This window comes from Eubalaena glacialis, chromosome 2 (genome assembly GCF_028564815.1).
Source record: "Eubalaena glacialis isolate mEubGla1 chromosome 2, mEubGla1.1.hap2.+ XY, whole genome shotgun sequence".
Lineage (NCBI taxonomy): Eukaryota > Metazoa > Chordata > Mammalia > Artiodactyla > Balaenidae > Eubalaena > Eubalaena glacialis.
In genome coordinates this window covers 155,055,956-155,082,528 of record NC_083717.1, presented here as the reverse complement: position 1 = coordinate 155,082,528, position 26,573 = coordinate 155,055,956, and the positions used below count along the sequence as shown (strand labels likewise).

The 26,573-nt window shown below is 34.0% G+C and overlaps 1 protein-coding gene across 7 annotated transcripts in view; it reads right to left on the bottom strand.

The window, feature by feature from the left end:
• Nucleotides 1-26,573, bottom strand: part of MNAT1 (MNAT1 component of CDK activating kinase) — a 229,753-nt gene that overhangs the window by 105,373 nt on the left and 97,807 nt on the right. For all 7 annotated transcript variants that reach the window (XR_009699562.1, XR_009699563.1, XM_061182650.1 and 4 more), the window contains exon 7: nt 5,449-5,570. Coding sequence is in view for 5 of the 7 variants with exons in the window: in XM_061182650.1 (XP_061038633.1) it covers nt 5,449-5,570 (122 nt within the window). In the remaining 2 variants the exon portion in view is untranslated. The remainder of the gene's footprint in view (nt 1-5,448; nt 5,571-26,573) is intronic.

The window sequence follows — 26,573 nt, the reverse complement described above, 5'->3', positions numbered from 1 at the left end:
GTGATACCTCATTGTAGTTTTGATTTGCATTTCTCTAACAATTAGTGATGTTGACCAGCTTTTCATGTGCTTCTTGGCCATCTGTATGTCTTCTTTGGAGAAATGTCTATTTAGGTCTTCTGCCCATTTTTGGATTGGGTTGTTTGTTTCTTTAATATTGAGCTGCATGAGCTGTTTATATATTTTGGAGATTAATCCTTTCTCCGTTGATTCGTTTGCAAATATTTTCTCCCATTCTGAGGGTTGTCTTTTCATCTTGTTTATGGTTTCCTTTGCTGTGCAAAAGCTTTGAAGTTTCATTAGGCCCCTTTTGTTTATTTTTGTTTTCATTTCCATTACTCTAGGCCATGGATCAAAAAAGATCTTGCTGTGATTTATGTCAGAGTGTTCTTCCTATGTTTTCCTCTAAGAGTTTTATAGTGTCCGGTCTTACATTTAGGTCTCGAATCCATTTTGAGTTTATTTTTGTGTATGGTGTTAGGGAGTGTTCTAATTTCATTCTTTTACATGTAGCTGTCCAGTTTTCCCAGCACCACTTATTGAAGAGACTGTCTTTTCTCCAATGTATATCCTTGCCTCCTTTGTCATAGATTAGTTGACCATAGGTGCGTGGGTTCATCTCTGGGCTTTCTGTCTTGTTCCATTGATCTATGTTTCTGTTTTTGTGCCAGTACCATATTGCCTTGATTACTGTAGCTTTGTAGTATAGTCTGAAATCACGGAGTCTCATTCCTCCAGCTCCATTTTTTTCCCTCAAGACTGCTTTGGCTATTCGGGGTCTTTTGTGTCTCCAAACAAATGATAAGATTTTTGGTTCTAGTTCCGTAAAAAATGCCATGGGTAATTTGATAGGAATTGCATTAAATCTGTAGATTGCTTTCGGTAGTATAGTCATTTTCACAATATTGATTCTTCCAATCCAAGAACATGGTATATCGCTCCATCTGTTGGTATCATCTTTAATTTCTTTCATCAGTGTCTTATACTTTTCTGCATACAGGTCTTTTGTTTCCCTAGGTAGGTTTATTCCTAGGTGTTCTATTCTTTTTGTTGCAATGGTAAATGGGAGTGTTTCCTTAATTTCTCTTTCAGATTTTTCATCATTAGTGTACAGGAATGCAAGAGATTTCTGTGCATTAATTTTGTATCCTGTAACTTTACCAAATTCATTGATTAGCTCTAGTAGTTTTCTGGTGGCATTTTTAGGATTCACTATGTATAGTATCATGTCATCTGCAAACAGTGACAGTTTTACTTCTTCTTTTCCAATTTGTATTCCTTTTATTTCTTTTGCCTCTCTGATTGCCGAGGCTAGGACTTCCAAAACTATGTTGAATAATATTGGTGAGAGTGGACATCCTTGTCTTGTTCCTGATCTTAGAGGAAATACTTTCAGTTTTTCACCATTGAGAATGATGTTTGCTGTGGGTTTGTTGTATATGGCCTCTATTATGTTGAGGTAGGTTCCCTCTATGCCCACTTTATGGAGAGTTTTTATCATAAATGGGTGTTGAATTTTGTCAAAAGCTTTTTCTGCATCTATTGAGATGATCATATGGTTTTTATTCTTCAATTTGTTAATATGGTGTATCACATGGATTGATTTGCGTATATTGAAGAATCTTTGCATCCCTAGGATAAATCCCACTTGATCATGGTGTATGATCCTTTTAATGTGTTGTTGGACTCTGTTTGCTAGTATTTTGTTGAGGATTTTTGCATCTATATTCATCAGTGATATTGGTCTGTAATTTTCTTTTTTTGTAGTATCTTTGTCTGGTTTTGGTATCAGGGTGACGGTGGCCTCGTAGAATGAGTTTGGGAGTATTCCTTCCTCTGAAATATTTTGGAAGAGCTTGAGATGGATGGGTGTTAGCTCTTCTCTAAATGTTTGATAGAATTCACCTGTGAAGCCATCTGGTCCTGGACTTTTGTTTGTTGGAAGATTTTTCATCAGTTTCAATTTCATTACTTGTGATTGGTCTGTTCATATTTTCTATTTCTTCCTGGTTCAGTCTTGGAAGGTTACTCCTTTCTAAGAATTTGTCCATTTCTTCCAGGTTGTCCATTTTGTTGGCAGAGAGTTGCTTGTAGTAGTCTCTTAGGATGCTTTGTATTTCTGCGGTGTCTGTTGTAACTTCTCCTTTTTCATTTCTAATTTTATTGATTTGAGTCCTCTCCTTTTTTTTCTTGATGAGTCTGGCTAATGGTTTATCAATTTTGTTTATCTTCTCAAAGAACCAGCTTTTAGTTTCATTGATCATTGCTATTGTTTGTTTCTATTTCATTTATTTCTGCTCGGATCCTTATGATTTCTTTCCTTCTGCTAACTTTGGGTTTTGTTTGTTCTTCTTTCTCTAGTTCTTTTAGGTGTAAGGTTAGATTGTTTATTTGAGATTTTTCTTGTTTCTTGAGGTAGGCTTGTATAGCTATAAACTTCCCTCTTAGGGGGCTTCCCTGGTGGTGCAGTGGTTGAGAATCTGCCTGCCAATGCAGGGGACACGGGTTCGAGCCCTGGTCCGGGAAGATCCCACATGCCGCGGAGCAACTAGGCCCGTGAGCCACAACTACTGAGCCTGCGCGTCTGGAGCCTGTGCTCCACAACAAGAGAGGCCGCGATAATGAGAGGCCCGCGCACCGCGATGAAGAGTGGCCCCCACTTGCTGCAAGTAGAGAAAGCCCTCGCACAGACACGAAGACCCAACACGGCCATAAATAAATTAATTAATTAATTAATTAAAAAAAAAAAAAAACTTCCCTCTTAGAACTACTTTTGCTGCATCCCATAGGTTTTGGTCGTCGTGTTTTTATTGTCATTTGTCTCTAGGTTTTTTTTATTTCCTCTTTGATTTCTTCAGTGATCTCTTGGTTATTTAGTAATGTATTGTTTAGCCTCCATGTGTTTGTGTTGTTTACATTTTTTTCCCTGTAATTCATTTCTAATATCATAGCATTGTGGTCAGAAAAGATGCTTGATATGATTTCAATTTTCTCAAATTTACTGAGGCTTGATTTGTGACCCAAGATGTGATCTATCCTGGGGAATGTTCCGTGCGCACTTGAGAAGAAAGTGTAATCTGCTGGTTTTGGATGGAATGTCCTATAAATATCAATTAAATCTATCTGGTCTATTGTGTCATTTAAAGCTTCTGTTTCCTTATTTATTTTCATTTTGGATGATCTGTCCATTGGTGTAAGTGAGGTGTTAAAGTCCCCCACTAATTTTGTGTTACTGTCGATTTCCTCTTTTATAGCTGTTAGTAGTTGCCTTATGTATTGAGGTGCTCCTATGTTTGGTGCATATATATTTATAATTGTTATATCTTCTTCTTGGATTGATCCCTTGATCACTATGTAGTGTCCTTCCTTGTCTCTTGTAACATTCTTTATTTTAAAGTCTATTTTATCTGATATGAGTATTGCTACTCCAGCTTTCTTTTGATTTTCATTTGCATGGAATATCTTTTTCCATCCCCTCACTTTCAGTCTGTATGTGTCCCTAGGTCTGAAGTGGGTCTCTTGTAGACAGCATATAGATGGGTCTTGTTTTTGTATCCATTCAGCAAGCCTGTGTTTTTTGGTTGGAGCATTTAATCCATTCATGTTTAAGGAAATTATCGATATGTATGTTCCTGTTATCACTTTCTTAATTGTTTTGGGTTTGTTTTTGTAGGTCCTTTTCCTCTCTTGTGTTTCCCACTTAGAGAAGTTCCTTTAGCATTTGTTGTAGAGCTGGTTTGGTGGTGCTGAATTCTCTTAGCTTTTGCTTGTCTGTAAAGCTTTTGATTTCTCCATCGAATCTGAATGAGATCCTTGCCGGGTAGAGTAATCTTGGTTGTAGGTTCTTCCCTTTCATCACTTTAAGTATATCATGCCACTCCCTTCTGGCTTGTAGAGTTTCTGCTGAGAAATCAGCTGTTAACCTTATGGGAGTTCCCGTGTATGTTATTTGTCATTTTTCCATTGCTGCTTTCAATAATTTGTCTTTGTCTTTAATTTTTGCCAATTTGATTACTATGTGTCTTGGCGTGTTTCTCCTTGGATTTATCCTGTATGGGACTCGCTGTGCTTCCTGGACTTGGGTGGCTATTGCCTTTCCCATGTTAGGGCAGTTTTCGACTATAATCTCTTCAAATATTTTCTCTGGTCCTTTCTCTCTCTCTCCTCCTTCTGGGACCCCTATAATGCGAATGTTGTTGCGTTTAATGTTGTCCCAGAAGTCTCTTAGGCTGTCTTCATTTCTTTTCATTCTTTTTTCTTTATTCTGTTCCGCAGCAGTGAATTCCACCATTCTGTCTTCCAGGTCACTTAACCTTTCTTCTGCCTCAGTTATTCTGCTATTGATTCCTTCTAGTGTAGTTTTCATTTCAGTTATTGTATTGTTCATCTCTGTTTGTTTGTTCTTTAATTCTTCCAGGTCTTTGTTAAACATGTCTTGCATCTTCTCGATCTTTGCCTCCATTCTTATTCCGAGGTCCTGGATCATCTTCACTATCATTATTCTGAATTCTTTTTCTGGAAGGTTGCCTATCTCCACTTCATTTAGTTGTTTTTCTGAGGTTTTATCTTGTTCCTTCATCTGGTACATAGCCTTCTGCCTTTTCATCTTGTCTATCTTTCTGTGAATGTGGTTTTTGTTCCACAGGCTGCAGGATTGTAGTTCTTCTTGCTTCTGCTGTCTGCCCTCTGGTGGATGAGGCTATCTAATAGGCTTGTGTAAGTTTCCTGATCCACATTATACTCTTTGTGCTATTTTCTTTTGTTAAGAAACAACTGTTTCTCGATTATCTTTTCATTTAGTAGTTTAGATTGAGACACCAGATCAGGATATGATTTACTCCGTCCAACAAAGTTTATATCTATACTTTCCATAAGTACACAAATACCCATTTGTTCCCCTAAGACAGAATGTGATCATCTCCATCACTCACAAAAGCCACAATCCCAAGTTCATTTCCAAAATGGATGCATATATTACAGCTTTTGAGCCACTGGGCCAGCTCTACATCATACCTTTTGACAAAATATATTTTGTGGCTCATTTCTCATAAATATAATTTCACTGTACACAACAGACATTGAGTAAATCTACTCTTTTTCATGGCAAGGAGTTCAACTCTGTTTTCACTGGCTTACTGCTGACTAAATTAAGCCCCTATTTCTAAAAAAAATACAAAGTGAGCTGAAAATAAACAGCTACTTCAGTATGGCTGGCTGCCAATGGCATCCTTAAAAGGGAACTAATACAATCCAGTCTCAATCTCAAAAGACCTAATAGGACCGTAGGAAAAATAACATATTAACTTAGTATTAAGCACCATTCATTTCTTACAAAAGAGTAAAGTTCTGTAAACTCAAAATCTAAGAATGCTAAAGTATCAGTTAAAAATGGTAACAACCAAGCCCTAAACATCAGCTCCTCAATGAGAAGTTCTTCTGAACACTTACCCAAGTCTTCCTAGCATCTCAAGCTCAGGGACTTGTGGTCCACAAGTCTCTATTTGCAGTGGTTGGTATTCATATAGAGCTTCTTCAAGCTTTTGAATGGGTGGTAATGAAATATGTTGACCCTGTTAGAAAAATGAAGGAAAATAATACTTTTTAATATTACTTTCATTTTAATACTTATTTGCAGTCATTTTAAAGATGAGCTAAATTCCTCACATTAAAAATATTACCCATTATTCATTACATTACTGAAACCCATATTATATAATTAACACATAGTCAGTGATACATGATTTAAAGGAAGAAAACTAAATCCATCATTAAATTAAAATTTAGCCTTAAAGAGTACAGCTGTTAAATGTCAATGGTAGAATTCAGCAAACATATAAGCATAGTCTATTCTCACATTTTCCTATTTTTATTATACAACTTTGACAGTTTTGGTAACCTGTGTTTTGTTGAAAGCTTTAGTTAAGAAAGGACACTAATGAAATTATTCTCTGCAAAGTTTTGCCACATAAATGTCTATTCTCTTAAGTCTTTACAATGGAATTAAACTTACTTAACAAATATGTGTATCTGATGTCTACTTACACACACACACACAAAATGGGGAAATTTTATGCTAAAAATTAAGTTGAATGGAATATCCACGTATTTTTCTGAAAAGAACTACTGGATAAATAAAATAAAAAGACCATACTTGATGAAAAATATACAAAATAAAATGCCACTCAGCCACATAGCACCATTACACTGAGATTTACATATTTATTGTAATCTGAGCACATAATTCTAATTTTTTAAAATCCGTATTTTTTTATATAGTCCATGTTTTCTGATTCTAACTCTAATTCTGTTATTTTTCTTGGTATAGTTCTCATCAGCTTCTCTATGTCCTAACTTTTTAATAAAAACTAGTTCTTACAGTTATTAATTCCAATGTTTTCTAGTTTATAATTTATTTCTCATTACCTCCCTTAGTTTCCATTACTTAAATTACTAAGTTGGATACATAAAACATTTGTTCTCTTTTATTTAAAGAAAAAAAAAGGTAAAAACCATAAATTAAAAGTGATACAGTGGGCTTCCCTGGTGGCACAGTGGTTGAGAGTCTGCCTACCAGTGCGGGGGACACGGGTTCGAGCCCTGGTCTGGGAAGATCCCACATGCCGCGGAGCGACTGGGCCCGTGAGCCAAAACTACTGAGCCTGCGCGTCTGCAGCCTGTGCTCCGCAACAAAAGAGGCCGCGACAGTGAGAGGCCCATGCACCGCAATGAAGAGTGGCCCCTGCTCCCCACAACTAGAGAAAGCCCTTGCACAGAAACGAAGACCCAACACAGCTAAAAATAAATAAAGAAATAAAGAAATTTATAAAGGTGATACAGTGCAACTGAGGCAGTGAGGAACGACCACTGTGGATGTTTGCATATGACTCATGGTTTTTCTCTTCAACAAGTTTAATACCATGTAGCATTATCCTAGCTTGTTTACCATCATATTAATAGCTTCTCTGACCCTGTGACCTCAAAACTCCTTCACCAAACTCGGGCAAAGGACTTGAACAGACATTTCTCCAGAGATGTACAAATGGCCAATAAGCACCAAAAAAGATGTTTAACATCACTAGCCATTAGGGAAATGCAAATGAAAACCATGAGGATATAAAATCGCCCCTCAGTATCCCTGAGGGGTCTGGTTCCAAGTTGCCCCAGGGATACCAAAATCCATGGATGCAGAAGTCCTTTATATAAAATGGCATACTAGCACAGTCAGACCTCCCTATCCCCAGATTCCTCATGCCTGGGTTCTGCATCCATGAATTCAACCAAACCCAGATTGAACTTCATGGCTGGCTGAAGCCATGGATGTGGAACCCACAAATACAGAGGGCCCAACTGTAGCACTTAACACCCACAGCTATTTAGGATGGCTATTATCCAAAACAAAAACAAAAACAAAAAACCACATAAAATAACAAGTGTTGGCAAGGATGTGGAGAAATTGGAACTCATGTGCATTGCGGATGGGAATGTAAAATGGTACAGCTACTATGGAAAACAGACAGCAATTCCTCAAAAGATGAAAAGATTAAATATAAAATTACCATATAAGCCAACAACTCCACTTCTGGGTATACACCCAAAAGTAGTGAATGGAGGAATTTGAACAGATATTTGTACACCCCTACTCATAGCAGCATTACTCACAATAGCCAAAAGGTAAAAGTAACCCTGTGTCCATCGATGGATAGTGAATAGGGTATTCACACAATGGACTATTATTCAGTCTTAAAAAGGGAAAGAAATCTGATACATGCTAAAACATGGATGAACCTTGAAGACATTATGCTAAGTGAATGAAATAAGCCAGTCACAAAAGGATAAATATTGTATGATTCCAATTATATGAAGTTCTTAGAGTAGTCAAATTCATAGAGACAGAAAGCAGAATGATGATTGCCAGAGGGTGTGGGGAGGCAGGGGATGAGGCATTACTATTTAAATGAGTACAGAGTTTTAACTGGAGAAGATAAAAAAAATCCTGGAGATGGATGGTGGTGATGGATGTACACCATGAACATACTTCAAAATAGTTAAAATGGTAAAGTTTATGTAATACATATTTTACCACAATTTTTTTAAATGGGTTTTAGGACTTCCCTGATGGCACAGTGGTTAGGAATCTGCCTGCCAGTGCAGGGGACACGGGTTCGAGCCCTGGTCCAGGAAGATCCCACATGCCGCAGAACAACTAAGCCCGTGCACCACAACTACTGAACCTGTGCTCTAGAGCCTGCGAGCCACAACTACTGAGCCCACGCGCCACAACTAGGTGAATCCCACCCGCCGAGAGCCCATGCTCCGCAACAAGAGAAGCCTCCGCAATTAGAAGCCCGCGCACCTCAACGAAGAGTAGCCCCCACTTGCCGCAACTAGAGAAAGCCCGTGTGCAGCAATGAAGACCCAACGCAGCCAAAAATAAAATTTTTTAAAAATAATAAAAATTCTTGGTGAAAATGAAAAATGTGTATTTAAAAAAAATTAAAATTAAAAAAATAAAAATGGTTTTAGATATTCTGATTTGCTCAATTACCTGGCTGAAATAATACACATCAAAAATGAGATAAAAGTGAGATATATGGAAAACTCCATTAACATTATTTTAACCCTTAACCTCCATATGTTTCAGAGCCTTTCTAAATAAACTTGAAACTGTCAAGCTAAATCTTGTACTACCTCTCAGTAATCCAATTTCTGAACAGTGAATCTGAGTACAGAGTATTACACAGGTTAAGAAGGGGCCTGCCTAAGCGGGACATTTTGAGTGGCATTTTGACATCCTTGTTTCAAAGTGTCTTCTTCATAAGTTACTAAGTACTATATTCTCCTGCCACATTATACAAAAAGTCCAGTATTGCTGTCACATTTTTAGGTTAAAAAAAAAAAAAGAAGAAAAAGGAAACTGTAAGAATTTTAAAAGGACACCTATTATATTATAGTTATCCCATAACACAGTAATGCAGATTACTTTGATTACTCCATTTTCACATTACAAATTAGAAAGCAAGACCCAGGAAAGATGATACAAAATGGATAATTCCAAGAGCTGGAATATTTTCCAAGGAAGATAATATTCAAAAAACAGATAGGCTCCCTTAAGTCATTAACGTGGGAATGAACACATTAAAAGTAATCATTCCCTAAATAGCAACAATGATGCCCAAGTTAAAAGTTATGATGTCATATAATCCAAAGTCTTGTCTGCAAGTTTGTGGGTACATAAAAGATCATATAATAATAATAGCTAACATTATTTACTCAGTGCCAGGCACTGGTCTAAAGGCTTTTAATGCATTATTTCTTTAGTATTCACAATAGTTTTATGAGATAAATACTATCATCCCTGCTTTACAAATGAGGAACAGGGGCTTAGATATGTGACTTAGCAAGGTCACACTGTAGGTAATGCCGGGTTGAGGATTAAAAGCCAAGGGTGTCAGATTCTAAAGCCTGTGTTCTTTTCCCCTAACTTCCTTATTTTATGGATAAAGAAACTAAGACCCCTAAAATATAAATTTCTCCTAAGGTGACATAGTTAGAGTCGTATCTCCTAATTCCTGTCTAGTGTGGGCTCTACCATACCACACTGCCTATCAATATCCTATTTTTAGACAATATAATCACAGTTGCTCAATTTAAAAGTCTGATATTAATAAGTCCTAGATTTCTATACAAATTCTAATAATTTAGATATGGTCAAAATGCCATAGGTTCAAAAAGACAAATTTTTTTATTATAGCATTTAGAAAGAAATAAACATTACTCAGTGGTGATTCTATTTATCATGAGAAAGAAAATAAAGTTCATAAATGATACACAACCTAGTCTTCTAACATTCAATCTTTTCCCCCCAAAACTGGTGTGAGATAGATGCCAAGTTTCTCAAATCTAAACCTGAGGAAGAACTTACAGTACAAATCACTGACATAATTAAGATTTTTTTAAAAAATCACCAAGAGACCAGCTATCTCAACAAGAAGTCCTATGAGGAAAATGTTAGGGGTTTTTAAGTGACTGGAGGCAAAACAGTGTTTAAAAGTTTCTGGATGCAAAATGAAAATGAAAGTGATATTTCTACACAAAACAGTAAGTGTGATATTATTCTAAATTATCAGGAAAAGGAGGATTCAGATTAAAGAAGTCACACTGTATGATGCAATAGTGATATTCAACACCTGAACTAAATTTGACTTGGCACCAAATGATATAGTATAGACTGAAGAGGGCTATAGAAAAATCAAAAGAGAGGAAAAATCAATGAAAGGTGGAAAACTGAAACAGTGCAACTTGTGCAAGACCTCAGAGGGCAGACAAAGTCTACAAAAGCAAGGCAATAAAGAAGACAGCACTGTTACTAGAGCAGTATGTGTGTCTTGAGACTATATGAAATAAACAGGAGCAGAGAATGGATATATGGGGAAGTGGGGGCCGAAAGACACTGAATCAGTATGGTACAGCTTACATTACAGCCAGAAAATATTCCAAGACTAATTTGAACTCATATGGTAAAAAATCAGACCCTTCAAAACAATGTCGAAACAAATCTCCATCAAATTACCAAATAAAGGATAAAATGAAAGAATAATACCCAATATGACAAGAGAGTGTGGAGAAAGATGTTCTCATACACTGCTGATAGGAGAGCAAATAATGGAATTGCTTTCTTTATGAAAAACAATTTAGTAAACCTTTAAAGTATTCATATAGCTTAACCCAATAATTCCAGTTGAAAGAATTTATAAGAAAAAAACAGAAATATACTAATCAAATCTTTATTCAAAAGACTGATCATCACAGTTTATAACTGTGAAAAACCAAAAGGAACATAAATGTTCAGCAATATTGGGAAAATTAAGTAAACATGAGTTCGACTGTAACAGCATGTATGCCATTTAAAATTATGTTCAAAGAGAAATTAATAAACTAGTAAGTACATAATAAGGATGATCTAAACTATTTTTTAAATCTGCATAAGAAAAAAGCTATAATAAAAACACCAAAATGTTAACTGTAGTAATCTCTAGGTGATGAGATTATGATTTATATTTTTATCTTTATGCAGTATTTTCTAATTGGCCAAAATGGGTATAATTTTTATAACCATAAAAAAGATAATAAAAATATACTAGGGACCATACTGAATAACACCATAGGGGAAAAATTAAAAACCATACTATATGACAACTGGCTTGGTCTCTTCAATAAGTCAGTGGCATGAGAAAGAAAAGCAAGAAATGTAGCATGAGATATGAGCTGTTCTAGATTTTAAAAGAATTAAGAGGTTTAATAAATATAACAAGAGTCATTAGCTCAGTAACAATTTAGGAAGGGAAAAAACAGTCATGAGACATTTGGGGGACAACTGATGAAATCTGAATATGGACTGGGTATAAGATTACATTAGAGAATTTTTATTAATTTTGTTTTGTGTGACTATGGCATTATGGTTACATATAAGAATGTCCTACATCAGGGCAGGTCAGAGGGAGATGCAGGTTAAAGAATTTAAAGGTAAAATTTCACAGTAACTGCAATTTACTTCAAAATGGTTCAGAAAAAGATACATATATATGAAGCAAATTAAAGATTACTGAATCTAGACATTAGGCATATGACTATTCATTGTATGATTTTTCTACTTTGCTCTTTTTGAAATTTTTCATTATAAATAGTTTAAAAATATATCATGGAATCTTTGTTAGTCTGAAAAGAAAATAGCTAAGCATTTATAGCCGAGAAAATACAATAGTGCTAAAGAAAAAAGAGACTAGAATCAAGTAGGTCAGCTTTGTAGCTATTTTAGTAATTAGGTTTGAAGATTTGAAGATTTGAGTAGTGACTGAAGATTATAATTAAAACTGCAAGACTTGGTAGCAATCTGGAATAGCTGAGTTGAATACTAAAATGTGAAAAACAGACAGAGCTGAAGACTAACAGAAACAGGGTAATTGGGAAAGAGAAGGTTTGAGGAGAGAAGATTTTTAAAAAAAAAGATAAAACACAGACTGGGAGAAAATACTTGCAAATCACATGCCTTATAGAGAATCTGTATCCAGAACATACACAAAGGACTCTTATAGCTGAATAATTCTTTAAAAAAAACAAAAACCCCAATTTAAAAATGGGCAAAGATTTTAATAGACATTTCACCAAAGAAGATACACATAGGACTAATAAGCACATGAAATGATGCTCAACACCATTAACCTTTAGAAAAATGCAAATTAAAACTACAATGAAGTACTACTTCACACCCACTACAACGGCCATAATCAAAGTGTCACTGAGGATGTAGAGAGAAATTACAACCCTTAAACGTTGCTGGTGAGAGTGTACAAAGGTGCGACCACTTTGAAATTAGTTTGGCAGTTTTTCTTAAATTTACAAATAAATTTACTATATGACTTAGTAATTCCACTCAAAGGTATCTACCCAAAAGAAATGAAAACACATGACCAAAGACTTTTATAAGAACAGCAGCATTACTCATGGTAGCCAAATAGTGGAAACAATCTAAATGTCCATCAACTGGTGAATGGATAAGCAAAATGAAGTATATTCATACAATATGAATATGAATTCATTCATTTAATATTCATATGCTGAATACTATTTAGCAACAAAAAGGAATAAAATATTGATACATGCTACAACATATGAACTTCAAAAATTTTATGCTAAAAAAAAGAAGCTAGGCAAAAGACTACATATTGTTTGATTCCATTTATAAGTAATGTCCAGAAAAGGTAAAACTACAGACAGAAAGTACATCAATAATCACTAGGGGCTAGAAGTGTGAATGCAAAGTGACTACAAAGAAGTACAAAAATCACCAAATCATACATTTAAAATGAGTAATTTTTTATAGTAAGTAAACTATACCTCAATAAAGCTGTTTACAAAATAAAGAGTTTAAGATGGTGGTTCAAATCAAATCAACGTTGCTGACTATATATGAAATATCCAAGTAGAAATATTCAGTAAAAGCAGCTAAAAATTCAAAATAAACCCAAGAGAAACTTTGCTATTATCATCAACAAAATGATGAGCAAAGTCACGAGAAAAAATAAAATTTGGGGGAGACAAATGTATAAAGAGTGAGATCCTAGTAATGAGTCCTGAATAACACCCACATTAAGTAATTCAACTACATTTTGCTGACTTTCAAAGCCGTAACACAAAACTGACGCCCTTTCAATTTCTGTTGTCCTTGCCATATAAATAATAAATAAATGAGGCGTTGAGGGTAAAAATGTAGCAAGAAGAGCCACAGCAAATCGTGCAACCTTAGATAATATCTACACTCAGGGGGAAAATTGCAGGCAAACTCTACATTCAATAGTATAATCAATGTTTTACTCCCCTAGAATGTAACAAAATGGAGCCCCTGTTTCTCTTCTAAGATACACCTTAGAGCCCTAAGTTATATTTCAATAATTTGCTAGTCAAAAATATAAGCATTTGTGGAAAGAGTTTCCAAAATTCAGGTCATTTCCATATAGAAAAACATAAAAACATTTGAAGAACAATGCAAATGCTGACAAAGGTAATTATACATGGCTATAATTTTAAGTAATAATTTGAAATATATCTTTAACTTGTCTTACTCAGCAAGCTTCAAGTCTACTATAAAAAACAGTTTACAATTTACTGAGATTTATCTGTTAGATAATCTATAGTACACCACAAATATTATCGTTATTCATGTCCCTCAAGTAAAGAAAAAGCACAAACTATCTTTTGTGCTAACTCTAAAATGCAGGATTTAATTCCAAATTAAAAATTATATGATCTAGGTTTCTGGAAGCCATTTAATAAGAGATAAAGTTAACTCTGAAAACAACTCTTACTTTAAAAATCTTCTGGTCACTATGTCAACACACACACACACACACACACACACACGCACGCACAAACTCAGAATGCAGCAAGCCATTTAAAATAACATTAATAAAGAAAATATATTATTTTCTAATTAAAATAACAGAAAAGTTAATTAGTAATCATTAATATATAGGTTGTTGAAATAAGCAATAATGAAAATACCCTTCCATATCAATCAGTATATGATTTTGTTAAGTACCACAGAACAGGTTGTAATTCATAAAGTATTAGCAATTCAGAGTGATGGGTTAAATGATTCTGAAAATCCTTTAACAAAATTTTAAGATTCAGAACTCTCTTAATTTTTATATTTGCTAATAAACTCTGTAAGCTTGGTAAACTCTGTGTATAAATATCTGTTTAACATCTGTCTCCCCCATTAGACTGCAAGGCCCTGTTGTTCACTGCCATGCCTCACAGCGCAGTACCTGGCACCGAAGAGCTGCTCGGTATTTTGTAGAATGAATGAATAATACAAAGGCGCATGTGAACAGTCATCTGGTGTAGTAGTATGAACATTAGAAAAACAGTAAGATGGAGAGTCAGGTTTCCAAATTCTATAAATTTCACAATGCTCTTACTACATGTAAACAATTGGAATTCTGTAATCACATGTACTATGAGAGTACGTAAGGAATACATCTCCAGATTCTCCACACTTTAATACTGTTTCTTATTCATTAGAGAAAGTCAGTAGATGCTTTTTTTCCCTAGCCTGGAAATGTGCTTTCTAGCCACTTAAGAACTCATTTCAACAAAATTTCAGACAACAAAACATTGTGGTTATTCTGCTGTAATCAACACCCATTCAAAAGACAAATACTGAACACTAACTACAGCCAAAAACTAAAAAGTACAGCGTGAACAAAACAGATACAAGCCCCTGCCACCAACAAGCTTATATTCTAGTAGATCACTTTTCAATGAGATTGTTCCTTTTACTTTAATTTTGTTGAATCATCTAAATGCAAAATAAAAACAACAAAACAATGATAGTGGTGACTGTTCTTAAAAAACTGGATCCTCTCACATGTTAAAATTGTCAAATCCTATAGAATGTATCACATTGCTAAAGGGAATTAGAAACCAGAATATTTCACTGGTCTCAGAGCATTAAACCAGTACAATTCTACCGATTATTTCCAGGGAAAACATCTAGAGGAGACCTTTCAGAAAATCAATTAATGATTTTTGAAATACTGTTTCTATGTCGGTAAATGTCCTAATAATTTAAATATGTGTGTGCACATATGTACATGTGTTTTCTATTTGTGCACATGTATGCATCTGTATGTAGATGTGGACACATTTTTTAAATTGTATTTGTGTGCATACTCACACAGTTTTTTAATGGAATAGAGAATACTTTAAAAATACACATGGCACTGCCGTCAAGCTACTGATTCTAGGTAATTTCTTTTGGTAATTCGGTTGTTTTCAATTTATTTTAGGAGCAAGCAGAGCAATTTTTATACTATGCTGTTCTGGTCACTCTAGGGTGATATCAGCCTGTCATCACTGCAACAGCTGCATGGTAACAACTTTCCGGTAGCACATAATTTCATGGTAAGTACAATTCATTTTCCCCCATAGAAATGGCTTTCTCTAATTTCTTTCAAAATTTACAGTAAACAGCGTAAGACAAATGAGGGACAAGACCCTGCATGGTAAGAAGTAACTATATACGTATGCTAACACTGCCTCTAAACTAAAATGAACTGAGGTGATTTTATTTCTCTAAGCTTCATATTCATCAACAACAATGAGGGGGTGGGGGCAAACTGGAGGGTTGGACTAGATGTTCGTCCAGGTCCAATCTGCTACGATTTCATGACCATAGTGGAAATAAACCACTATCTGATAATGTATGATGAAAATAAAAATAATTTTCCCCAAATTTAATGTAAAACAGCTTGATTCTATATATACTAAAGAAACAGCCAGTGGAAAAAACAATCACTAATTCCCAGATACCCAAGTCTCTACTAGAATCATCAGACTCCATTCCCTTTCTGAATGCGTGTTTTGGAATGAGCAGAATATAACTTTTTTTAAAAAATGATTATGGTTTGGTGTTTTTAAGCATTCTAACATTGACTTATTCCCACAAATCAGCCCTTATGAGCATTCCTGTTTTTTGAAATACGATGCCTACTAGCTAGATTACCTATTTTTCCCCAAATTTTTCCTTCTCAAAAAAAAAAACCAGACTTTTCCAGAATATGAACGAGGATTCATCTTGAATACACTAGGAACAGCACTATATTTTTCTGGCTCTTTACTGATGATCAGTTCCATTTGAATATGGAAGATGCTTTGAAACATCAAAGAAGAATTTCTTTATCTAGTTGGGCTTAAACTTCTTGTTCATTAGAAATCAAATAGTCCTAAAAAAGTTATATCCTCACTTGGCCAAGCCAAGTCTCTGAAACTGTTTCTCTATCAAATTGGCCCTGAAAACATCATCAAAATCTGTTCACTACAGGGGAATTACTTTAAGTCTTTGTTAACTAAATTCATTTGTAATCTCCTCCCCACCACACACACCATTAGTGTTCAAATTACCACACAGAAAAATGTTCTTTAATAATGCATCAACTCTATTTTAGAACTCATATTGTCACACCAATCTAAACTATTCCTTGAGAAAGAATTTCAAAAATAAAATGTAACATATACAGAAATGTTAAATGTAGGGGGAAAATTAGGAAATAATATCTTTAGAAAAAGATTAATATCATTAAAGTACATTGAATATAATAACAACCAAATCCTGCACATTTTTAAAGTTAATTAATTAATTTATTTTTTTGGCCATGCTGTGTGGCTTGCAGGATCTTACTTCTCCAACCAGGGATTGAACCCGGGCCCCGGCAGTGAAAGCGCCAAGTCCTAACCATTGGACTACCAGAGAATTCCCTGCACGTTTTTTTTTAAAAAGCATTTCTATGAATTCCTTTGTATTGATGTAGAACTACTATGGCTTATGTAGAAACTAAATGCAACAATATATTTGTGGACACGTGCAATTAGTTTTCAGAAAGCCCAGGGTTCCAAACTATAGGTGAACATTAAATATAAAAGGAATAACATTTTCTCCCTCTGATGTAACGTGTTTTGACTATAATTATGTATACAAACTTCTTTCCTCCATGATACAAAAATAAAGACAGAAAAGGAACTAAGCTAGTCTTCACTGCCTTAAATAGTTCTATACCTAACACATCCAAGAGACATCCAAATGTTATCTAGAAGGATCCTAAGTGATGTGACTGATTTAAGTTCAACACAGCTATAACAATGAAGTCACACCTTGCACAGGAGTTAAACTCGGTTCTAAAGTCAGAGTAAGGCAAAAACTGGTCAAAATAACCCCTCAAAAATCCTTTAAATAGCCCATAAAGTATACTGTACATTGTTCTATGCATATTATAATCTCTTTATATAAATCCAACTCAGCTAGTTTTTCCTCCAGCATTAGAATAGATTACTGTTTGTTCTGTGGAAAAACAGATAAAGTACTTGTCTTGCTTTTAGCAACTTTGTTGTTCCAAAAACATTTTTTACTGGGGGAAGAGAGGAATTCTTTGCTATTTTTCTCCCTCGTTCGGTGTTTTCAACTTTAGTTGAATTCAAATAAGTTAAATGTATATATGATATGACTCTGCTGAACATGACAGGTATTTGAATGTTCATTCAATTGAATTCATGGACAAAAATGACATTTGAGATGGGCTATGAAGGCTGACGGGGCTGAAATGGAGAGAAAGGAAGAGTATTTCTAGTGAAAAGAATTTTAATACAAAGAACAGCTTCAGTGCAGTAGTGAAAATAGGAGCCAGAATACAAATGATAGAAGAAAGAATGGGAGTTGAGAAGTAGAAACACTGAATAAACTTGATTATTATTTTCATCAAATTCTAAGATAAAATAAAAATAGGGAGATATGGCATTAGCTTAAAGAAAAAGTAGGATCCAAGAAAAAGATTCTGTTTATCTTGTTTGGTTTTGTTGTCCTAGGTTTTATTTTTCCTTGAGCACTGATAAATGAGGCAGTGTTGAAAAGTATTATTTTTACATTCTTTCTCTGATGCTTGTCTTGCTACTGAACTACCATTTGTGGCCAAGAGGACAGAGCGTCCAGCAAATCATAACTGTTTCTATAAAAAGATCAGAAAAGAAAAACATCAAGGAGACTATTTGGTGAGACAAAATCTACCTTGTTAAAAGAGTCTGCACTAATTTTAAGAAAAACAGCATTTACCAGCAATTTTACAAACTTTTCAGGCATATAGCATTTTAGCTTATTTACTTTTAGTAATTGCAAAAGTAGTTTCCAAAAAAGAATTCTTACCTTGGCACTTTAAGTAAACTTTTAGTTAACCATCAATAACAACAACTTACACATAAGTCTAAATTTTTGAATATGATAAAATATGAAAATTGCTTTATATAAAGTTTTCTACAAATATTACTATTATGATATAAGCAAAACAAAAAATATCACATAAGATTAGTAGTATTTTGAAGCAGAAATATTTTTCAGTGAAAAGGTAGCAGAAAGCTTCTTTACACCATAATAGAGACTGAATAATTCAAGAAATCATATTTTATTTAAATATAAACCCTCTGTGCCTAGTACAGTGCTTGGTACATATTTAGGAATGTTTGTTTCATGAATGAGCAAATGTTTTATAATGATCCACAGTATCCCACTCACTCCAATCCTCTAATCCAAGCCATCCCCCCAAAAAACTACATAACAAATATGGTTCTATTTGAGGTCATTTAACTACAGAATGAGTAGTTATTGTGCTATTCCCACTGTAGAAAATAAACAGCTAAGCCAACCTATACTGACTTTATCCTTCTTCTGTCCTAAAAGGAAACAACAAATACTAGGAATACCTTAACCATCCCAATCTGCCTTCCCCAAACACATATCACCACTACCACCTTTACAAAACCACCATGTAATTAGATCTAGACTGTAAATGTATAATAGGATAGAATATTTAGGATTCTCTGATTCCCTTACAATTTCGCATAAATTGTCTTTTACTAAAGTCATGCAGATATAGAATGTTATTACTTAACAGTGGGATTCCACACAAAGGACACGGAAATATTTACTGAACATCTACTATATGCCATGTACTATGCTAGTCCCTATCCATACAGTTGAGGTTAAGTATTATTTTGTTTATGTTACAGGAAAAGAAACTAATGTTCTCCAAGGCCAAGTAACCTACCCAGGTTTTAAGCCCTATACTGCCAGAATTCACCAAGCACTTTCTTATTACAGGACTATGGTATTAAAATTGATTTATCTGAACATTTAGTGGATGTTAGGCACTAGTGAAGGGATGATAGAAAGGATATACCACCAGAACTGATTCTACTTTGAAGCATTCAGCAATATACATTTATATTTATGAAACGTAAATTAGGAAATGCTCATTTGTTTTAAAAATGTTAGTATATAAGTGCTTTTTAAATGACAGTTACCCTAGTTCATTAAAACATACAACTCAATTTCTTTTTAGAAAATATTCACATTCAACTTTGCCATAGTACATTTAGATTGATGCAGATTTCACCTGTACTGAGATATGTGCTTCATTCTTCTTAGAAGTTCAGTCTTCTTTTTATAACAAGCAAAAATATTATCTTCCTCAAAAAAATATACAAAATTGTGGCTTGTCTATGAATCTGTGAAAATTGAATATATTTTGAAATATGAACCAGAAAGACTACTTCAGCTAGAAAGAATTCCTAGCAGTGTAGAGGTAAGCCACCTTCCTAGAAAGTTGACTTAATAACCAAATCTTTAAATCACATTTTACTACACTTTAACAGATCATTTTTCATAATTGACAGACATGTTTTATGTTTATGATATGAATTACAAAAGCAATGCAGAAAAAATCATAATCTTGGTAAATTTTTCATCTGAGAACATTATGTGTTCACCGAGCATAAAAATGGTTCCACAAATACAGGAGTACACAGACTATCACATAATTTTTCTTTTTTTTAAATTAAAAAAACTAACTTTATTTTATAACCTTCATAAATAAATACATAAATATACACATAAATAAATAAATGAGAGGTACATTTAGTAAAACAGTGCCCTAGAAGACAAAGAAAGCAATTAGTATGGGAGACTTTAATGAACACAGCTTTAAAGCCCTTCTGGAAATTACAGGCTGAATAAAAGCACAAACATTCTACCAGTTGCTGAGACAGGTGCTACTGACAGTCAGCTGCATTTGCTGAAGCATATTCTAAAGATTACTAATTAATCTCTATACTGAAACCAATGGCTGCCTGCCATTTTGATCACCACTTTTTTTTAAAAAAAAAGCAAAAGAAATAGTCGCTCTATGACCAAACACAACTCTAGGTAAAACACAACTCTAAGTAAGCTCTGCATCTACTTAATGACTTAGTTACATTATTTTCTGGTGTTCTTTATTCTAAACCCAAAACTTCTACAGGTTGGACTCATGGGTCTTATAGTCTCTCCACTTGTTATTTCTGAGTTATTTCTACTTACCACAAAAAATATGAAAGTATTTGTGAGATAATGGGGAGAAGAGTCTTTGTTGTTAATTTTGAATCTTTTCGATCCTAAGTTCAGGAGAATATGACTCATGGAGGCATTCTCCTTTAGACCAAATCTGCCTTTTCATTAGAACTTACCCACACTCCCCTTTCCCAGCTCCCAAAACACACACACACACACCTGAATACTCTGTTCTACCACCATAATATCCTACCTTTATCTTATGAACTCTGTTCAAAGCACTGCTCAGAATTTAGCAAACATTAAAATAGTTAATGTTTCCAAGTCTGGGCAATTATTATAAAAGTGATTCTGCAGTTCTTTTAAAATATGCTGGGACAAGGTGCCAAAGAAAGTGTTTTAAATCTATTTGAAAACATATAAACATATATAGATAAAGTGAAAAATGTATGTGAGGGTTCTTTTTGTGATTTTCCATCCTTTTAATGTTTCAAGTTAACATTGATCCTTGAGTCTTAAGTAACACTATCTGTTCTACATGTTTTTAAAGTTGCTTTCATTCAACTGTACATGCCTGTGACCTCCACAATGACCTCTACAAAAGCAGTTGTGCACTTTACTGTGGTGCAAATCCTCACAGACAAGTTGAACCTGTTCTTTTTGGCACTGAGCCCTTGCGCTGAACACACAGCTGAGATTTATTATAAAAGGGGAACTAAGGGGCATTATTGCACAACATTTATCCTTCACATACAGCCAAGTATAATCTTTTACAACCTTTGAGAGCTCTTAAATAAATAGATCTTCCCTTAATTGCATAAGGAGTTTCTTATTTGTCACCAATCATATGGCATATTGAGATTCATTTTACATTAGGAAAAAGCTAGCACACAAAACATACGTACTAAAAGTTGTTAAAGTTAGTCTCTTAATATTTATTCAAAAATAATAATACTTTGAATACTCAGACCTAAGGATAATTACCTACCTTGCTGTTTTTAGCAAGGTCAATGCTGCAAAATAATAAACACCTGTCTTCAAGGAGCTATACTTTAAGAAAATAGGTTTAAAAAAATCTTCCTACAGCACTCCTATGGGTCTTTTAAAAACATTTCAGAGAAAATATTAACCTTTACTTTTACACTGTTTTGTGTTTTCTTTTTAATTTCAAAGTTCAATTTTAATTAGCTTTCCCATAGCATTTTAAAAACAGTTTCCATTTCTAAAGAATTTTGAACTGAGCTATGATACACATGACTGCAACTAGTATACTTCCTCACTTCAAGAGCAGATTGATACCCTGGGGGAAAGAGGAATTTCATGAGTTCTAAGAAGTATCTCTTATAACAGGAATTACCACACCATTTACATTAATTCTTCAGGATTTGCTAATTGATCTATCATCAAGACTTGCCTGTTGAAAACAAAGAAACTACTATAACCTCAAAAGTATTCTATCTTGAAAGTCAGGTTCAAACTAGCTTATCAGCTAACTGCTCAACATAAAGGAAACTAAAATATGTTGATTCAGGTGAATATTTCCTTGCTCTAAATTCTTCTAATTTATTTTATTACTATTAAGTGTACAAACAATTGGGGAAAATGCCTGTAGACTTATGGGGGCGGGGGGCAGGGTGTATTGTTTAATGGACACAGAATTTCAGTTTTACAAGATGAAAAAAATTGTGGAGATTGATTGTAGTGTTGGTAGCACAACAATATGACTATATTTAATACTACTGAACTGTACACTTAGAAACAGTTAATATGGTAAATCTTATGTATGTGTATCTTACCAGAATAAATTTTTTTAATTTAAAAGATAAAATCATAATTTTTTTAAAGATTGATGAATGAATTGATTTTTTTAATGGTGAAAAAAATCTAATGTTACATTTTTAGCAATTAGGGGTACACAGTGAACAAAACAGACATGTTCACAGATGATACCAAACACATTCTGTAATGACAAAATAACAAGAGTTAAAAAAGAGATTTCTTTCATTAAAATTAAACATTTTAAGCAACACATTTATATTGCTCCAGACCTAAGAAAAGATGTTTTAAACAATTTGTCTCTCTAATACTTTCTCTCTTTGTCTAGGGAATACAGGTAGAAGTTCATGAGTTTGGACATTTTTGAAATTCATCACTAAAAAGAAGACATTTTTTCTTTATGTAGTCTTTCAGGAAAAAACTTGTATTAAATTTTAAGTGATTTTGCAAGCATTACATCTTTAAATAGATACAATTAGCATGCTAGAAAATCACTAACCAGTTTTATTCATAATATTTATACTACTTGAGGAAACAAAAATTGATGAGAATAACTATAAAACATGAATCAAATATGTTAAAAATGTCTCAAGACTTGATCTTACACTATGTTCTAACGCTATGTCAACACTGGTGGTATTTTTTAAATACCTAAGCCCTCTAATTCATTTTGAAATGCACGCGCTTCAAGATTTCCATAATTTCCAAAACCACTCTTGATGAAGTCATAACTATAATTAAAAATAACATCCAAAGAACCCATAGTTGCAATGTCAAGCAGTTTAACCCAGGTTAACCTCCAAATAACTTAAAGCAGCTGTAAGAACAATACCAGTCTCCATTTATTTTGGTTCTTCACACTGTAACAGCTTTCCCATCTATGTCTCTCTTCTTTCCAGCAAGAATGCAAGCAAATACTCTATCTGCCTATAACTTCTGACTCTTTTAAATTCCCCATGTTATGTCCTCACAGAATAACACAGTGTTTAAAACACAGTCTTTGGAGTCCAAAAAGTCAAATCCCAGCTCTACCTTGAGTATCTTTTTTTAACAAGCCTTAGTTTCACCTGTAAAATTATATTAATGAATCAAATAAAATATATTTAAAGGACACAGCAGAGTGTACTGTCTACAAAATGCTACTACATTATCACCTTCCTCAGGAGGAGAAAGAAGAGGAATATTCTGCACCACCTCCACAGACCATCTCTTAGTCACTACCACCAGATAAAATCACCACAGGCAATTATCAATATAGGAACTGGTAACCTTTCAAAAGTCTGCCTGTAAGAGCTCAAAACATCTTCCTGCAGAAACAAAGTTTTGAAAGAGGGTACAATCCTAGGCTAACAATATATAAAACATTAATTATCTTAAATTGAGTGTAGAACCCTGGAAGCAATACAGGAGAGAAAACAAAGAAAAGTTTACTTTCTCTTTCCTGGGTGCAACCCTGGCCTTAGGCAAAAACTTCAAATTTCTGAAATTTTAGCTTCTCCCATTTTGCCTTTTGCATTCCTATCCAGCAGACCTAGTGTCTTTCCCAGGCATTTTATGTCCCCACAATGCTGTAACACTAAGTTCCTAATTGGAAACATTCCACTCAAACCTACTGACTCGTAATGTGCTCCCTGATCTTAAGTTACCAACCTGCACCTCACCACAACCAAAACTTCCTGCTATCACTAAGGTGTTAGAAGGAAAGAAATTGCATTGCATGATTTTGCATACTGGACATCTGGTTTTTATTACATTATTATTGTTTTTAAAAAGAACATTTGTAAAACATTTTTTTCTGGAACAAAATACAAAGCAGTAGTTGCCTTTTAAATATATAGGATAAGAAATATTCACTGATATCTCGGGCAAATTTTTCATCTTTACCTATATAAAAAACAGATTCTCAAAAAGCATTAACATTTATCAAAATGACAATTAGAGTAACATCAGGAATTCCACAATGAGAACTGGTTAGGGTACAGAAGCCCTGGGTAAAATTTGAGCGACCATAAATAATGAAATTCAAAGCATCTTAGAAGTATGCAAGATATTAAACATCATCTCAAGCCTTACTGGCCACTGGATTTTGAATCTCTTCTTCAAAAAACCAAAACCAAAGCACCAAAATAGTCTATAGAGATATGTCTCAGTACCCAAATAAATGTATAAAAGTATACACCTAACTGAATGAAGAAGAGATGAAACCTGTATGACACAACAAAATTTTATATCTCTATTTATGTGTACAAATCACAATATCTGTCTTACAGAAGTTTAACTACAACTTTTCTTCTCTTCATTTTCTTTATCCCATAAGACTTTCTAGGAAACATTATTATTATTTTCTTTTTTTTTTTGGTCGCACCGCGTGGCATTCCAGATCTTAGTTCCCCCCAGGGATCGAACCCACGCCCCCTGCAGTGGAAGCACGGCGTCTTAACCACTGGACCGCCAGAGAAGTCCTGGAAACATGATTCTTACTGAAGACAGATATGCTCTTGCTTGAGAACAATGCACTGACATCAATCACCATGGTAATACACATACAAATTCATATATATTTAGGACGCTTCCTTAACTACAGTATTTTAATCAATAAAGCACCAGCTAATTTCTTAACTATGAGTTCATCTAAGGCTTTGACTTACTCTACATTCTTGGTTTCTGTTTCTAATAATTGCAAGTGATGGCCAGACTAATGTTTATTTTTCCATATATTTACCACACAACATCTTCTCAATAGAAACTCCCATAAATGTGAAACCAATAAAGAATGGAGTTACTTTTAGAGCTTCTATTATCTGCAAAATGAAATTATACTTTAAGTCATTCTTCAATGACTTAAGAAGTCATTAATACCTTTTAACGAACTATATCATTATTTCCTATTAGCTTATTTATAACTTAGAACAAATTCTTCTTCCTTTGTGTTTAGACTGCTTAAAATTTTAGGAAATTCTACATCCAGTTCTAACACTTATGTTTAGAGTTAGTCACTTAAATCACTCTCTTTCTTTTACTTCTTTGTTTTCAGCTTCTTTACTTTTTGAAAAAATTATCTACTGTGTTATCTATGAAGGGACTAATAAGTTAAATCTGGAAAACAGTTTGCTTTGTAATTTACAGTATCTAAGAAAATCATTCAAAGAATCTGCTTTGAGCCTACTTTCATTTAATTTCATTTTATTCTCACAAATACCACATTACAAAATATATTCCAATCAATAAGGCTTATATTATTCCAAATGAATAAGGTTATTTACCCATGTCCCATAAGCATTAACTCACAGAGCCAGAATTTGAACCCACTCAGTCTGATATTAAAGCCCTTATCTATCCCTAACCACACTGCATTCTGCCTATAAAAGTCTCTTGCTTGTGCCATTAAACAGAACGTCAGGAGGCTACAATTACCTTTCATTACTTCTCATTCTCAACCCAAATGCTACTATTGGAAAACCACAAGTTGCTACTATATAGAACACAAGGAAAATAGCTTGACAATCTTTGATAAAACACAGTGGAACTTTGCTAGAACTAGTGACAGCTATGAAAAACTATGCAAAATTATTTACCATTTCAAGGATAAGAGGTCTTGTACCAGAAATGGGTGATTACATTTATAGATCTAATTTCTAAAACTAAAATCATTACTACAGAAATAAAAAGACTATTTTACAGAGCCATATCATTATCAATAATCCTCTTTGTATACACAAGGGCAATGTAGGAGTTCCTACCAATGATAGTATGGTTGGTTCAAGGTCTAACGTTATTTCCTGTAGCAAATACTTTTTCCTTCTTTCATTCCATCTTTACCTGTCTCTCTCCTACTTCACATGTTTAACTCAAGAGACACTCTGGTATAATGGAAAAAGAAATGATCTTAAGGATCTGAAGGCTTATACTCTCACTCTGATTTCCACTGTCCTTCCGGGCTTACAGGACATATCAGTAAAAAAGGGTGGAGAGGTAGCATTAATAATATTGATACAGCATATTTACATGTAAGTACATTCAATGGTATAAAATACTCTTCAACTAAAAGATCTTATTAATATGATTACAGATACAGAAATCTAGCACCACAGGCATTTCAAACAACTCAATATACTGATGTTAGATGTATTCTAAAAAGCCCATTTACACTAAATAACATTCATTTTTATAGCAGAATATAATCAACAAGACTATAATACTCAGGAAGTTTTGAATGAATGTTTGTCATTTATTTGAATTAGTACTGTTCAATTTAAATGTATGATCCTCCAAATGTATTGCCAAAATACAATTTGAAAGAAGGCACTGTTATTTATCTAATGAAAAAGTAAGCCCTAAATAAAGTTCCAGCAAAATAATCCAAAATGGT